The sequence below is a fragment of the Acomys russatus genome, chromosome 20 (assembly GCF_903995435.1).
Source record: "Acomys russatus chromosome 20, mAcoRus1.1, whole genome shotgun sequence".
NCBI classification, from domain to species: domain Eukaryota; kingdom Metazoa; phylum Chordata; class Mammalia; order Rodentia; family Muridae; genus Acomys; species Acomys russatus.
Genome location: NC_067156.1, coordinates 56,843,416 through 56,859,639, shown reverse-complemented (window position 1 = coordinate 56,859,639; position 16,224 = coordinate 56,843,416). Strand labels below are relative to the sequence as shown.

At 43.8% G+C, this 16,224-nt stretch overlaps 1 protein-coding gene across 1 annotated transcript in view; it reads right to left on the bottom strand.

Annotated features, from left to right (window-relative positions):
* Positions 1-5,687: 5,687 nt before the first annotated feature.
* Mbd2 (methyl-CpG binding domain protein 2) overlaps positions 5,688-16,224 on the bottom strand; it is a 59,194-nt gene continuing 48,657 nt past the window's right edge. Inside the window, exons 5-7 of the mRNA XM_051163578.1 lie at positions 14,066-14,243; positions 9,286-9,424; positions 5,688-6,155 (exon numbers count right to left, since the gene is read on the bottom strand). Of these exons, the coding sequence (XP_051019535.1) occupies positions 9,298-9,424; positions 14,066-14,243 (305 nt within the window). The 3' untranslated portion in view covers positions 5,688-6,155; positions 9,286-9,297. The remainder of the gene's footprint in view (positions 6,156-9,285; positions 9,425-14,065; positions 14,244-16,224) is intronic.

Sequence of the window (16,224 nt, the reverse complement as noted above, 5' to 3'; positions counted from 1 at the left end):
TCTAGTCACATTAATGGTTTTGGTTTTTCTTATAGCCACAATGCTGCGGTTTCCTCATGTTTGCCATCATATCAAGTGACCCAGTAATTAGTGTGCCAGGAGGGAAAGAAGGGAGCTTTAGAAGATGCAACGGAGGCCACCAGGAAAAAGTGTTAGCCAAACAAGACTCCTAGAGCCCATCATGGAAGCAGAGAACAAAATCATAAAAGTTTTACTCTGGCCTCCATATATACACCATGACAATCACCCAGAAACATAGGTGCCTGAACGAATGAGCATACACACTCATGTACACACATGCACTCACACACACAAATACACACCCACATGCACTCATGTGTGCACACATGCACACACATGCACTCATGTATGCATGCACACGTGTGCGCACACATGCACACACACATGCACTCATGTGCATGCGCCACGCACACACACACACACACACACACACACTTGACTTTCTTATTGAAAAAATGTTTTTCATACAATATATTCTGATCATGCTTTCCCTTTCCCCAGATCCTCCTCATGCAGAAAATTAACAAAAATAACCCGAGATAGAGAGAGACACAAATAAACACCCTTGAAAAACTGAAACCAAAATATACAGGCGAAAAACTGAAAAACAAAATATGCCCAAACAAAGCAATTTGAGACAATCTATTCCTGGGCGTGGAGCCCACCCTAAAGGGTGGTTAATATACCCAGTGAGACTCCATTGAAGAAAACTAATTTTTTTTCTTTGCAAGCAGGTATCAATTATACATAGCTTCTTGGTTACGAGTGGACGAGCATGCATACACATGCACATGTGTGCACAACACACACAACACATGAACAGGCAGACGGACAGATACACTAACAATAATTTAATTCTTAAAAATGAAGTTAATTCTCATCATCAATTGCACATTCTATCACGTGTTAAGTGTAGGTTTTCTCTCAAGCTCCTAACGTCTCCGTTTTCATACAGCTAGTTGTTGGACTGAAGTCTTTTTTTAAGTCACACTGTGCCTTACTATCACTTTGATAGTTGCCTAAATTATCCACCCTGACTTCCAGTCTCTCTCAGTAGAAGGAACATACATTCAGTCAACAAAGATCAAGGTTACTCTGCCAAAAAGCAACCCCCAACCCCTTGAAATCACCTGGGGCTTTTTGGGGTTTGGTTTTTAATTTAGCTGTTTCATTTTGTTTAGAAGGAAGAAATTGCTACCGTTCATAAAATATTTCACCATGTGGGAAACAGAGATATGCTTGCAGCATTCATCCACTGAATTAAGGGAGAAATTAAGCTTCAAATGACTCTGTGTGAACTGAGTAAAATCACTAGCCAAACCTTGATTGTTCCTGGGCCAACCCTTGACAGCTCATTGTGTTTTATTCCCTGTTGAGAATTCCACAGAAGTGACAGAAATGGCCTCAGAAAGACACAGTCACAGAAGTATGCATGTTATGGCAACATGTGGGCAGCTCCTTAACTCCAGATACAAAAGCAAACTCTTTGTGAGGACAGTGGACTTAAATTGCTTTAACTTCCTTTCAAAAATAAAAGCATATGTCCCAAAAACTTGGGTTTACTTACAACTTGTATTTGTAATCATGTAAAACACTTTAATATCAAAAATCCCAAAAAGATTAGGATGAAAATAAATGTTGAGTCAAATAGTTCTACTCTCAGTGGCTGAGTTAGCACACGCCCTACATGAACACCCAACTTAAATATTCTTTTATTGGAGCTCATGGTTCAGTTACATTTTGCTCAAACAACTAAAAGAACTGGCAAAACCTGGAAATAAAAGATCAGAAATACTCTAAACCCTGCATAAAAATAATCCCCTACATGCTGTGATGGGAGAACTGTGCTTAGGTAAGAAACCATCCTTATAAAAGATTCTTCTGTTAAAAGGAGTCACACAAAGCAGCAAAAACAGAGTCCCCTGCCTGGCGTTAGCTTTCAGGTACCAGGCATGCCGTACTCCCAACTACTGTGTTACTCTCTGTCACAGAGAGCTGGAGGCCTGAGCATGGCAACTGCTTCCGGAAACAGACTGCTGTATCAAATTCACTCCCTGAGCCATGTTAACTTCCATAAACCATTTATGTGTCTGGATCTTAGATTCCGTAACACTTAAATGGGAATAAAAATATGCACCTGCTATATAGTTAAATATTCAAAGATGATGCTGACGGTAGTGAAAATGTTAAGTTGTAAAATACTATATAAATGTAAGAAAAAAAATTTTTTTTAACTTATCACTTCTTTAAATACTACAAGACAATTATTACAAAAGAGTGTATACTCTGTACAAATTACTTTTTCTTCATTGGTCTCAGACTTTCTGTGACCAGCCCTGCAGCTCCTCTTGGCACACCCCAATATGACTTTCAGATTTCCCTCCTGTGCGTCCTGGGGACAACCAAAATGTACTGTGGTGGGGGGAGGGTGTCATATACATACCCATGCCGGTGATGACAGTAAGCAGGACAGTCCTGCTGTCAGCCTGGAGGCAGGGGTGTCATGAGGTCACAGCAATCTCTTCTGGGTCTGGAGGTCCCAGGCAGTCCTCTGTGTCCCCAGGCACAATAGCAGAAGGACTAAGCAACTGCTTTAGAGGCGGAGGGGTGTAAGAGCCGTGCCCTGAAACCTCTGGAGCCCTGCAACCCAGTCTAAAGTCCTTTGTGTCTGGGAAGCCAGAGCCATCCTTCACAGATTCCGTCATTGAAGATGATTTACACAAATGCTTTTTAAAGCTTCAAAATTTATTGCTGTAGATTTCCTCATAGCGTTCACCATGGAAATAGTGCAAATATTTATTTTGAACTCTATAGCATTTGAAAGACCACAAAGCTTCTGATATCTTTTGCAATCATTTATGAAGATCTATATTAAACTTGTACTATTTTTAAAATTTAAACAATATTACATTCAAAGAGATTACATAATGCTTTGAGGAAGCAAACAAAAATCCTGGAAGCCATCAGGCACTCTGTCTTGATAAAACACGTTTTCCAACTGCATGAGTCTTTATTCACTCACAAATTCATTCAACGGATACTTATTGACAAGCAGGTTCCAGGCGTTGTTTCAGGCCCCTGGGCGCTGGTTTACAGTGCAGTACAGAGACAGACATGCAAAACACCTTTCACACTGTCCTAAGTCACCTCCACGGAGGTTTTTACAAAGTACAGTGAGAACCTGGACAAGGCAAAGGGCATCTGCCTGGGCACATGGGGGCAACAGCACAGACGAGGTAGCTACTGAGCTGGCACTTACCCATGACCAGGAACTCGACATGTAGATGGGCAGGCAAAGGGTACAACAGGAGCAAGTGGTGTGGCTTTTCTTAAAGTGAAAGGCAAGGGGAACAGTAGCAGGATGGAGCTACGGATATGAAATCATAAAGAGTGTTTTGACCATTCTTCCATTTTTCTTTTCTGAAACAGAGACTGGGTGCTTACTATGTGTCTGACTATGAGCAGAAGGCTAAGTGCTGGGGCTATACCAGGAAACAGTCTTGCTCTCCTGGAGCTTACTAAAGAGACAAAGAATCGACAAATTAAATAAAGATCTCTACAAGGAAACAGGACACTGAAAGAAAAGCTACAAAATACAGTCAGAGAGATATACAAATGCCTCTGGAAAGCAATGCAGATGACGATGACAGCACTCTCCTGAGTGCAACCAATAAGTGCCAGGCACTGTGCAAGGCACGTGCAAACTGCACGTCACAGAATCCTCACAACTCTATGAGGTAGGTATTGTTATTCCTGTTTCACCAAGGAAGAAAAAAAGCTCAAGGAGACTGAGGGCCCTGACAGGTCACACAGCGCAAAGACTAGGATGAGACATGGGCTCGCTAGCTGCAGGATTCCCGCTCTGACTTTAGAAGCTGCACTTAAAGGGGAGGGGGAATTCGGAACAGGGAAGGGAGGTGACCACTGCTGTTTCTTTGGAGGATAGCTAGGGTGAAAGAAAAAATGAATGGAAGAATAGCAAGAGGAACAGTGAACAGCTGAGAAAAAGGAAGCTACTCCGAAGCCCAGAGGGAGGGAGGACGGAACCTGTGAAGCAAGCGGTTGTGGGAGGAAGGGCCTTAGGGGTGTGGTTAACTCAGAGGCTCTAACAGGACTGACAAACAGATGCTGCAAGCAAGAGGATGAGCAGCATTTGCCATCATTCCTGTCTGTCTGCCTTGTCCAGCTGACATCAACTCTGACCCAAGATGAAGAATCCAAGATGATGGTGGCTTTGTGGTGATGAAATGAATTTGATTTTGGGCATGTCCTGTAGATATACTGGGGACATCCCGGCCTCAGGCGATGGTCACTAAGACATCGCGCTTTTTAATGGCTTTCACACTTGGTTTTCTACCTGAGCAAAGTATATAAGAAAAAAAACCACTAAAGCTTTGCAGTGTGTACACCATCAGTTTGTGTACAAAAGTTTGTACAATGGTTTGGATTGTTCTGTAAAAAGAGTATGGCTGCCAAGACGTATGGTCCCAAGCCATGGCCACAAGTGAAGAGTCTTAGGCTTTGGACAGAAGAAGAACAAATTTTGGAAAGCCATTCTAACAGTAGTACTGGCTCTTTAAGAGATGCTAAGGCCAAGAAACTCCACCTGAGGCACTCTGATGGGCCCTAGCGTGGATTCTCCAGCAGCCACTCTCAGAGCCTGCAGATCTGCCCAATAAAACTGGAGGCTCAGATATAAAAATGTTATCAGGTCAGATGCTCCAAGAAGCACTTTTGGGGTTTGGCCATAAAGTTCCAAAACTAGAGCACAGCCAGTCACATGCACAGCTTTGACAACCTTGCGCAGGATGCTGGAGATACTGGGAATAAAGGGTACAGGTGGCATGAATGCATATGGTCACAACCTCGCCTTGAACACATTAGTTTGGGCCTAATTTTATTTTGTTCTTTTTTTAGGTGCTGAGGCCTGATGTAGAGACTCACTTAAGATGAGCACAGATGCAGCACAGGTCCAGTACATAAACACATAAACTGTACCTATAAAGCAACGTTTTTGGCTCCATTTTTTTCATTATTTCCTTTCATTTGCTTATAGCCACTCCCTCTTGTTGTTGGCTCTGATCAATTTAAGTATGTTTTAATTTAAAAACTCACCAAAATATTTAATGACAGTTTTAGTAAATAAATATCAAGCAGTTTCAGTGGTAATAAAGTTAGGCTTAGAGCTTGCAGCCAAAGCAAAGGTACCAGCTACTGCCAATATTCACTCTGTTCATGACGCCACATCTTAGAGGCTGCCCCTCGCAGTGAGAAAGTCGCTGGTGTGCTCTGCTGACTTGCTCAGCAGGTGGACCTCAGAAAGGGAAGACACTCCAGGCAAAACAACTGCAGCTTCAGCAGCACCCATGAGGGGCCGTGTGTGCCTGACTCACGTGACAGGGAAAGGAGAGCCTTACTTGTGTATACTATCCAAAGCACTAGTCACAGCTAAGAGAAGAAGACTGTATGCTAGGAGCGGTGTGAAGCTTCCAGTGACACAACAATCCCATCAAGAGAAGCCTGCTGGCACACTGCAGTACACCAGCTATTTCCCACCACCTCTACTTCCAAGCTAAGGCCCAGGATCAAAGTTGAACATGGATCAGGAATGCTGTCCAGGGGCTATTGTGGTATGTGTTCTTTAACAGAAGAAATTTGAATCAGTCTGTGAATATAATCATTTATTTGTCTTTACAGTGATGATGGAAGAATGTACAGGTATCTTCTTTCAATAAAGTATAAAAATCTGTTTATATACAGTGAAGTCATAATAATCTTTAGTTGGGAAACTTATTTGGTACTCCTGATCTGCTTATATTAAAACTGTGGGGGGAACAAATATCTCACGAAGTGCTACATTTCCAGTAGATTGCACCTGGCATCAAAAGCTCCACTTAATCTTAAGGGTCCTGTTTGATATTATAAAAGACTAATTTTAAGTCCTAGGACTCAAAATAAACATTATTTGGAACAATAGATATATACATCAAAAATACATCTAGAAAGGCATTGGTTAGTGCTATTAAAAAGCTCTATGTGCTCAGGTACACTTTTTCTTACAGGCGGAACCTGGTGGAAATGTTCTAATTCCATTTCTAGCAATTTGCTCTTGGGGAAGGTCAGTCGAAAGTTACCTGTGAAGACAAAAGGAAGAAGAACAAAGACTTCTTAGGTGAAAGGTCCGCGAGCGGCACTGAGAAACCCATCCGTGCAGTCTGGTAGAGCTCTGAGCTCCAGGCGAGCAGAGATGGCTGAACACTGTCAAGTCACTAGATCCTTCAAGCGCCTGTATGTCAGTCTGATGGCATTTATTATACCGCTTGCTGTCACAGAATCATATACATGTTATAGCCTATGCACTGTTTCTGCTGTACAATTAACTCCAAAAAAAAATGAAAAGGAAATTCGTGGGGCATATAAATAAAACATCCTAACAGGCCACAGCCAAACCCAAACATATCTTGAGAAAATTCAACGTAGTAATTGTATCTTGTGCTTCACAACGACTGATCTGACTTCACGGCATTTGTAGATGTGCCCGAGGCTTCTTCCTGATCACCAAAGGAAGATGATACTGTGCAACTGCAAACTGAACAATCTGTATCTTATTCACAATTTGTATGCTCATTCACAGCCGCAGGCGTCAACGCATTTGCTTTTGTTGTTATCTCCTTTTCACAATCATCCCCAAAATGCTTGATACTTCAGTACTTATCTATAACTGTAAAATGTACGTAATATAGAAGACTTTGGCATGTTATTTAATGAACTAAATAAGTACACAAATGCACACCATTCTTGCATACACAGAACATTAGAAAGAACACTAACATGAGGAGGCTGTCAAAGCTTAGAAGACTCAGAGACAATTTGTTATAAGCCATGTGAAGTTGGCCATCCCCACCCCTTACCTAGCTTTAAACTGGAGTGCTAGCTACTCTACACATAAGGATGAACATCTACTCAGAGTGTGTAGCCATGCCCCAGGTTCTTTAGGACTTCAGGTGCATGTAGGCTAAGTAAGCAGACTATATGAATGTAATTTTAATAATTAAGAAGTATTCTAAGTATCCCATAAGCTACAAGTCTACTGGCTTAGTCTAACAATGCCTTCTTGAGGTCGCAATATAATGTGCATATGTTCCTACTGAGCATGTCAAAATAATGGTCATTCTTAAGAACTAATTAAAATTCTAATCATTGCTTAAGGCTTTGAGCAGGTGCCAGCTCCTACACATAGATGGAGGGCGGTTGAACACTGCTGTCTGTGTGCTGCCTCTGAGCAATCTAGAAGGTAGTCAGTCACCAAGGAAGCCAAGGCTGCCCTGGACTCGCTCTGTACAGCAAGCTCGTCTCCAAGTCACAGAGATCCGCCTACCTCTGCCTCCCAAGGGCTGGGATTCAAAGTGCACACCATCATGCCCAGCTAGAAGTAAATTCTCAAAGAGGAGGGAAAAAATAACTGACAGAAGAGGTGCCATCACAGAATACATCTTGACATGATGGCACAGATGGGGTGACATGATCAGCAACCATGCAGACTCCCTCAGCCGCTCAAGAGGCAGTGTGGCTAGGGCCTCAGATCAAAGGGACATGCTCCAGGCTTCTCTCTGACAGACATAATGCATACTGAATGAACTCATCAGGTTCCTGCAGGCCATCCTTTCCTCTAGGAAGATAAAGTCCACAATGTCAACAGCGTCTCCCTGTCCTCAGTGAAAAAATAAACTACTTAAAATCGGACTAAAGTGGATCTACACAGTCTTTACGGTTTGGAAGTTCCATGACTGGGTGGCATTGCTCTCAGTGGACCTATAACCAGCAGACACTATATGTAATGCTGGGTTGCAGCATCCTCATGGTATGGGGCACTATTAAGTAAAAAGAGGCACTCAAGGAAAGGAAAGGTAATGTCAACAATTAAACCCATCTTCCCTCCACTCCCTCCCTGTGCTCTGCTCCTGTCGAACAGGACTCCAGTCAGCAGCTCCAGCGGAGACCTGACTCTCCCATACTATCTCAAGCTCACTTCCCACAAAACATATCTCAGATCTACCCTTCCCTGCTCATCTCCCATCACTGTCTGAAAGCCACCACTGTCCCTGACTAGACTGCCAAGGCAACAATCCAACTAGTCACCCTGCTTTCATGCTTTCTCTACACCAAGCCAGATAAACACATCTGATCATGCCACTTACCCTCTAAAAGGCATTACGAGCAAGCTCCAAGTCCTGCACCATGACGCACAGGCCTCCCTGATCAGCTGCGCTGCCCACTGCTCCCAAGGCAACATGAACACTACGTTCCCATCCCTCATTGTTTCTCTGAAAAAGGACACCCTCCTCCTCTCTGTTGACTCTTCTCACTACGCCACTTTACCTGTGCTCAACTGGACTCAATTCTACTCGTCTTTCAGGACCAAGGGGAACGTCACTTCCACAGTGCAGCTTTGTTGACCTTTTGTGTCATGTTTTGCTCGGTCTCTCCCTCTGAGATTTGGTTTCAGAGGGAACAAGTCACTGGCATATGTGTAGCAGGAAGTAAAGCAGATCTTGCCAGTAGACAAGAGAGCGGACCGGAAGGATGAAGCCACATCAAAGTGACAGAGTGTGAGCATTCAGTAAAACAAACAAACACACACACACACATACACACACACACATGCGCGTGCGCGTGCGCGCGCGCGCGCGCGCGCACACACACACGCACACGCACACACACACACACACACGCGCGCGCACACACACACACACACACACACACACGCACGCACGCACGCACGCACGCACCAGGGCCCGCATTTGCATCTTGAAGATAAGTTCATGATCTACATGTCAATGTTCTTCCTGCTCTGTCTATATCTAATGTCCGGTATGAAGAATAAAGGGTAGGATTTTGCTTATCTTATGCCATAATCCCAAGGAGGGCACGGCATCCCCCAGAAGGCAAACTGGCCAGCCATTCCTCCTGAACCAAGAGTCCTTTTCTCTTTCCTCTGATTTCTTTCACGATACCCAAGCCATTTTCTGCCATTGATTAAAACCATATGAAGTAGACCAAAGGATCCCTTCTAGGTGGATACTGTGGCAAGAATGCCCTCACAGAATTAAGACAGATGTGATAGCTTATGGGTCCTTAAAGACAGAGATGGGCACATGCAGGACCCATGGGGGAACAACTGCATTGCTGAGTGTTGAGCAGGCCACAACATGAAAGCAATCTCCTTCAGGCGGCCTCTCTGTGGCTGCAGCTGCGACTGCTTACCTGATCATATTCTTAAGCGTCATCTCCACTGTCCATGTCAATGTCCATCTCCTCCGTGTCAGCAGCCCGGGATAGGATGTCTGCCATAAGTGCTTCCTCCAGCTTCTTGCGTACTTGTTGGACTCGTTCTTCCTGTTTCCTTTTCAAGAACAGAAGGAAATGAAACTGAAAATCCAGTACATAACAAAAATGAAACTACTCTGACAGCCCTCCCCACCCAGGAATCACTTAGAAAAGATCACTTCCTTCTCCTTAAACCTCCCAAATGCTGCTCTACACACATGAACCAAGCAGTGCTAAATCTCACCAGAAAAAGGAATTAAAGAACATCTCTGCAAAGGATCTTATCTTTTTTCTCAAGAGATTCTGGAAAGAACAAATGAACTTCACTGGTCTTTTCCTCAACTTCAAGACTTTCAAGTATGTGAAGATTAAGTGTTATTAAGAAAAATAAGTAGAAACAACATAGGAAGGTGGATATGAGCGGGAGATCGCATGGAAAAGCGAGGGAGAACAACTTGGAGGTGAAGCTGAGGTGTGGCATGTGTGCTCTCTGGCTGAGTCAAGAGAGCAGCACTGCGAAACCAGGTCTGCACAGAGGAGCCAGGACCACTGAGGCCACTGGGGACAAAGACCACAGAGCATCTCTCCAAGTGAGATGAGCTGAGTAGGCAAGATCATACCATGAGCTTCTCTAGCTTGGTGACTGCAATGTGACCTCAAAAGTGACAAAAATTACACATCATAAAGAAAGCCCTAAACCATTAGATAAAAAACAAAACCAAGGATAAAGAGGCTACGAGAATGTTCTACACCTCTGTGAAGCACATGGGGGGAAGATGAGAGCAGCTTTCTGAGAAAGCAAGAGAGAAAGGGACTTCCAGAAGCAAACGAGGAGGCCAGAGCAAGAAAGAGAGGCAGAGGAAGAGGTGAGTGGGCCAGCTCCACATAGAGAGCAGGCCACGGCCAGGTGGGTGAGCAGACAAGGCCTGGTAAGGATGGACGCAGAGCAGATGAAGGAGCTGCTGCTGAAGGAGACTTGGAGGCTGTACAGAAGAAAAACTACCTTTCCCTCCCAACAGTGAAGACAGAAGGCAGCACTGCCCAAACCTGGGGCACAGAAAGGCAGAGGATACGCTCCTGGAGGACTCCATCGGATTCCTGGGGAATCAGCCACCTGTGGAGTCCCTTTTGTTCTAAAACCCTGGCCTGATGATACTAAGTGTCACATAAGGAAGGTAATAGGCCCTGTGTAGTCATGGAAACACTTTACCTTCCTTTATTAAAAGAAATAGAACAAAGGGTTACTAACAACAGACTTCCAGTTCCTAAAAGAAGTCTCAAACAGGCAGGCAGGAACTAGTACAGAGTCAATCTGACCTCTACAATTTTCTTCATATCAAATGAAACTGGGGTGCAACAAAGTCCATGTAATGGACCAGCGTATAGAAGAAGAAAACTTTCTTACTTAGTCTGTCTCCTCTCTGGCCCAGTGACTTGAAATTTATGCCAAATGACCTATTAGTCACATTGGCAGTCTCACCCTAATGACAAATCAAGAGGTACAAATGTCTGGCATGACCTTTGAGGAGGGCGGGGGCGGAGCACACCACACCTTGTGAAGATGTCTACTTGAGCGCTCATGTCTGCCGCTGAGTTTCTTTTCCTGTGAACATGACCACTTTTCTCTATGCAACAAATGTGCCTGCTGTAGGTGTAGCAAATCCATTCTGTTCTCCAACTGTCCTCCACATCCAGTGCATTCTCCTGTGTAATTTCTCCCAGTAAGGGTAGGTGACATTTGTAGATATGGTGGATGGGATATTACTCTATAGTTACTAATCACAGAATCAATAATTAGCCAAAAGGAAGCTGAATCTAGTGAGCCTAACCCAATAAGAAGGGCCCTGAAAGACAAAATGTGAGGGCACGCAGAAGCCTGGCTGTAGAGAACTGCGTGTCACCTGTACACATAGATCAGCCCTTGTCCAGCAGTCTGTAGGAGGACAGGGGTCTCAGCGCTGCAGCACACAGTGCATTTCCTATCAGGTGTCTGAACTTGAAATCAGACTCCCATGCTTCAGTGGTCCAGAAACTACTGATTTCAGGCTAGTGAGGATAAGTGAGTCCAGGCCCACACCACAGGAATGTGAGCTTGTGAAAGACTTAAGCTACAGTTTATAAGAATGTCACTAAGTATCAGAAAACCATTACACCCATGAATAAAAATATTGTCTAGCATGCTAAAGAGATATACTTAATGCTGAGATTCTGAACCAAGTGCTCACTTGGGAAGCACATGTGCTACCACTAGAATAACAGAGAAGACCCGCAGGCCCCTGTGCAAGAACGAGAGCCTTAGGAACTTTTCAGAAGCAAATGCCAGCTAGAGAAGGACAGCAATTTCACTCATGGTCACGTGTTAGGAATCTGTACATTTCTACAAGGAACTCTTCTTTATAATTCCTGTTGCACTAATTCCACCAAAGGGCAATCTGTTAGACAGGTAACCCAAATCCAGGGCCAGCATTGAGATAATTTCCTCTACAATCGAAAGGTCTAGCACTGACACTATTTGGCATTTCCAGTCCGAACCCAGAACAACTTGGTGAAAATCCTATTTGCTATTTCTGTGCTCATACCAAGAAAGAAAAATGCTTGTTTCCCAGGCAATTTTCTTCCTCAAGGTCACAATGATCCAGAGAGCAACCTCATCTCTTGCTTTGATTTTTTTTTTAATTCTTCAAAAACAAAGTTGATTGCAAATTCCAGGAAGCCAAAGCATATGAATACAACCTTGAACTGTTTTCTATGATTTCAAAAGAGATTATTTTAAAGCCCAAGAAGGGTTTTCCAATAAGCCTAGCTGGACTCATACATTTAGGGACATTTCCATAACAACTTTTTATGGATTTAGATGAAAACAAATACAAACAGAGAACTACTTTAAATTGGATGATTCCAAACTGCCATCTGCTGGTTCCATCTAGGAATGATACTCCAGGAAAACTGATTCAAACAGAAAGAGTGAAGTACACATACATACCAACCACCACATTTTGTTTTGTTTTGTTTTGTAAGCAATCTAATATACTGAGCATCATTATCATTACTCCAATGTAATGGTACCACAGGTCAAAAGTCCCAGAAAACAATTCCTGTGTGATCTCACAATTCAATGTGTTACCTCTCTGAAGTACCAGTTTGTTTATGCTTCAGAGTATTGGAATCTGAGCCAGATTTTCCTTTTCCTATTGTTGCTAGGCAGCTGCTTTGTGGCCCAGCCTTAGGATGAATGAAAGACATTCACAGATTTACTATGTCCTCTCTTAGTCCTGATTCTGCCTGCCTCTTTGCTCTGCCTTTCTCACTCGCTTCCCGTCTTGCTCTACTTTATGAGTATGCATGTGTGCGTGTGCGTGTGCGTGTGCGTGTGTGCGTGCGTGTGTGCGTGTGCGTCTGCGTGTGCGTGTGTGTGTCTGGAACAACTTTAAATCTTTAAAGCATATATAAGGGAACCTCTAAACTGAGTCTGAATGAATAAACATAGTCATGATAAGTAAATTGAACTTTAAAATGCAACTGAGCCTTAAGCCAGCAAGGCTATCTATTATCTACTTTAAACAAAGGTTGGTTTGCAGACAAACCAAAGCAGGAATAATCACAACAGCATAGTGAAAGGGTTGTGGTTGTGTGCTTTGAATGCTAGAGGCCTGGGTTTCAATTCAAGCTCTACAAAAGGCAAACCAAAGCTAAAAAGAAACTGCATAAAAGGCCTGAAGGATGAAGGGCTCATCAGAGCAGAGTTCCAGAGGCACGGCTGTAAAGCTGCTGCATGGAGGATACGACTAATCGGAGGACGGCATGCCTGTGGCGGTCACTCTGATACAAGGCTTATTTTCAAGAACAGTTTTCTTACAAAGATCGTTATTACATTCCATTAATTTCAGAAAAGCTCTGGTGTCTTAGGGTTTCTATTGCTGTGATGAAATATCATGACCAAAAGCAACTTGGGAACAAAAGGGTTTACTTGGCTTACAATTCCATATCACAGTTCACCATCAAACGAAGTTGGGGCAGGAACTCGTCAGGCAGAACAGGAATCTGGAGGCAGGAAGCAGATGCAGAGGCCATGGACAGGTGCTGCTTACAGGCCTGTCCTCATGGAGTGCTCATTCTGTTTTCATATAGCACCGAGGACCTCCAGCCCAGGGACGGCACTGCCCAGAGTGAGCTGCACGCGCTTCCATCAGATCTTATGAGACAGTGCCAGCTGCGATCCCCTCCTCTTAGATGACTCTGCCTTGCGTCAAGTTAGCATAAAGCTAACCAACACACCTCGTAAAACCCAAAATATGATTTCTGATAGATGTCATCCCTTATAGATAAGCTGTTTTTTTAATCTTCCCCTACCCCCTCTTTTTTGTTGTTGTTGTTGTTCTTTTGGAGGATTTGCATATATACAAAGATACCTTAGTTATGGGACTTAAGGCTGAACACAGAATTCACTTATGCTTCACATACACTTTATATACCGAATATGAAGATAATTTCCATGGCATTTTAATAGCTTAACACATGAACCAAGGTTTTTATGGCATCAAGCAGTTCCCTTAAAGAATCCCATCAGACCTCAAAAGGCTTCAGGTGTTGAACTTGGCGTTAAGTTTGAATACAGGATAATCAACTGTACTAGCTGTGGCACTGAACTTAATGGCTTTCATAAAAATTTATCTACAGGCAAAACTGAGATGTTCAAAGTTATGTTAAAATGCCATACCTAATGTCTTCATCTGTAACAATGAAAGCTTTGCAGAGGGGTTGAGATGTGTTAAGCCAAACAGCAGGGTTCTTTTCCACAGCCGCAGAGACTTGGCCTGTGATTGGTGCAGAGCTTGTGTGCAAAGCACTGGCCACGGCAGACAGAAGGGTCTCATCATTACTTCCTGGACCAACTCCTGCAAGGAGAAAGGATGGTATTGAGAGAAAAAGACCCCTGTGCGAGCACACCTACCACAGACTAAAATAACCAGTATTCTTCTGTTCAATTAGGATCACACAGGTGACCTGATACCCACCAAAGCAACAAAGGGTAGCACATACACATTAACAGCTACTGCACACCAAAAGATTGACATTAAGCAGTAAACAAAACTTCAATTGTAAATTACGTTTCTTAAGTCCAGACTTCTGAAAAGTTATGTTCATTTTCTCAAGAAAGGTCAACTACTTAAATAATTTAAGACCCTATAAGATCACTATGCTATACTCAGTTATCTCTGATAACATGGTCTGGATAGATCTCCTCCTATAGCTTTAATAAACCTTTCCAATCTCTATGATTTTCATCTTTATTCTGAGATATCAAATAACCAAAAACAGTCCAATTCCTATAACCTCATGCTTGTGGGGGCCTCAAGCCACAGCAAATTTTAAGTGAACTGATCAAACTTCTGAATTTATTCAAAGCAATAAATTCTAAGAATATACAAGAATGAGATAACAGGCCAACTGTACATTTGGAAGATTACTGAGAAATCCACATTAAGTCAAGATTGAAGACTGAAATTCTAATACTTGAAACACAGTGCAACTCTTGAATGAAGCATAAAATGACAGGTAGACTGGTCACTGAGCCCACTACCCCACATCCCAATAGGCTGGACCATGGAGCAAAGTGTGTACTCCTGCCGCAACAGCAAGCAGCAGTGGCAGAAAGGCAGGACAGCGTGGAGTGTATGAAGATAAGAACAAGACAATGCTGGGTAAGACGCTGCTGTAAACAGGAAATTTGGGAACCCTTTTGTCCATCTGGAGTCCGTGCTAAAGCAGCATACGGGTTAAAGATGACAAGGCTGGGCTTCTGGGCATCTATGTGGGTGGCCCTAGGTGCAGCTTCTACCAGACTGGGATATGCAGGCTGAAGAGGCCGCCTCCTGCAGCCAGCAAAGACTTTCAGTAGAAGAAGGGGGACACTAACCCACCCACAAAATCTTCCACCCAAAATCTGTCCTGTCTATATAAGAGGTACAGGGATAAAGATGGAGCAGAGATGGAGGGAATGGCCAACCCATGGCTGGCCCAACTTGAGAACCACCCCGTGGGAGAGAGCCAACCCCTGACACCATGACGCTCTGCTGTGATTGCAGACAGGAGCCTCGCGTAACTGTCCTCTGAGAGGCTTCATCCAGCAGCTGATGGAAACAGATGCAGAGGCCCACAGCCAAACAATAGGTGGAGCTCAGGGATTCTTGTGGAAGAGTGGGAGGAAGGACTGAAGGCGCCTGCGTGCTCAAGGACACCACAGGAAGACCTACAGAGTCAACTGACCTGGGCCCGTGGGGGCTCACAGAGACTGAACCACCAACCAAAGAGCACGCATGGGCTGGACCTAGGCCCTCTACATAGATGCAGCAGATGAGCACCTGTATTTCATGTGGGTCCCCTAGAAATTAGAGCAGACTGTCTCTGACTCTGTTGCCTGCCTTCAGATCCCTTTCACATAGCTGGGCTCCCTTGTCTGGCATCAGTGGGAGAAAATGTGCCTAGCCCTGCTGCAACTTGATGTGCCAGGGTGGGTTAGTATGCATGGGGGGCCTGCCCTTCTCAGAGAATAAGGGGAAGGTGTGTGACGGTGGGGCCAGGAGGACAGGAGGAATGGGGACTGCAATCAGGCTTTAAAGTGAATTGTTAAAAAGATGACAAGGATAACCTAGAGCCAAGTATTTCACAGAGAAGAAAAAGAAAAGCTGAATTTGACATACTACAAAGAAGCATCGCTATGGCACATGTTTTCCCTTGGTTTATAATGTAAGAAGCATGCCATCCAGCGAAGCACATGGTCCCACAAAGCAAAGGCCTACTGGAACAGGTCAATTACAAATGCACAGTATCCAAGTTCAGCGCCTGGCACACAGTAGGCACTTAACGAATATCTAT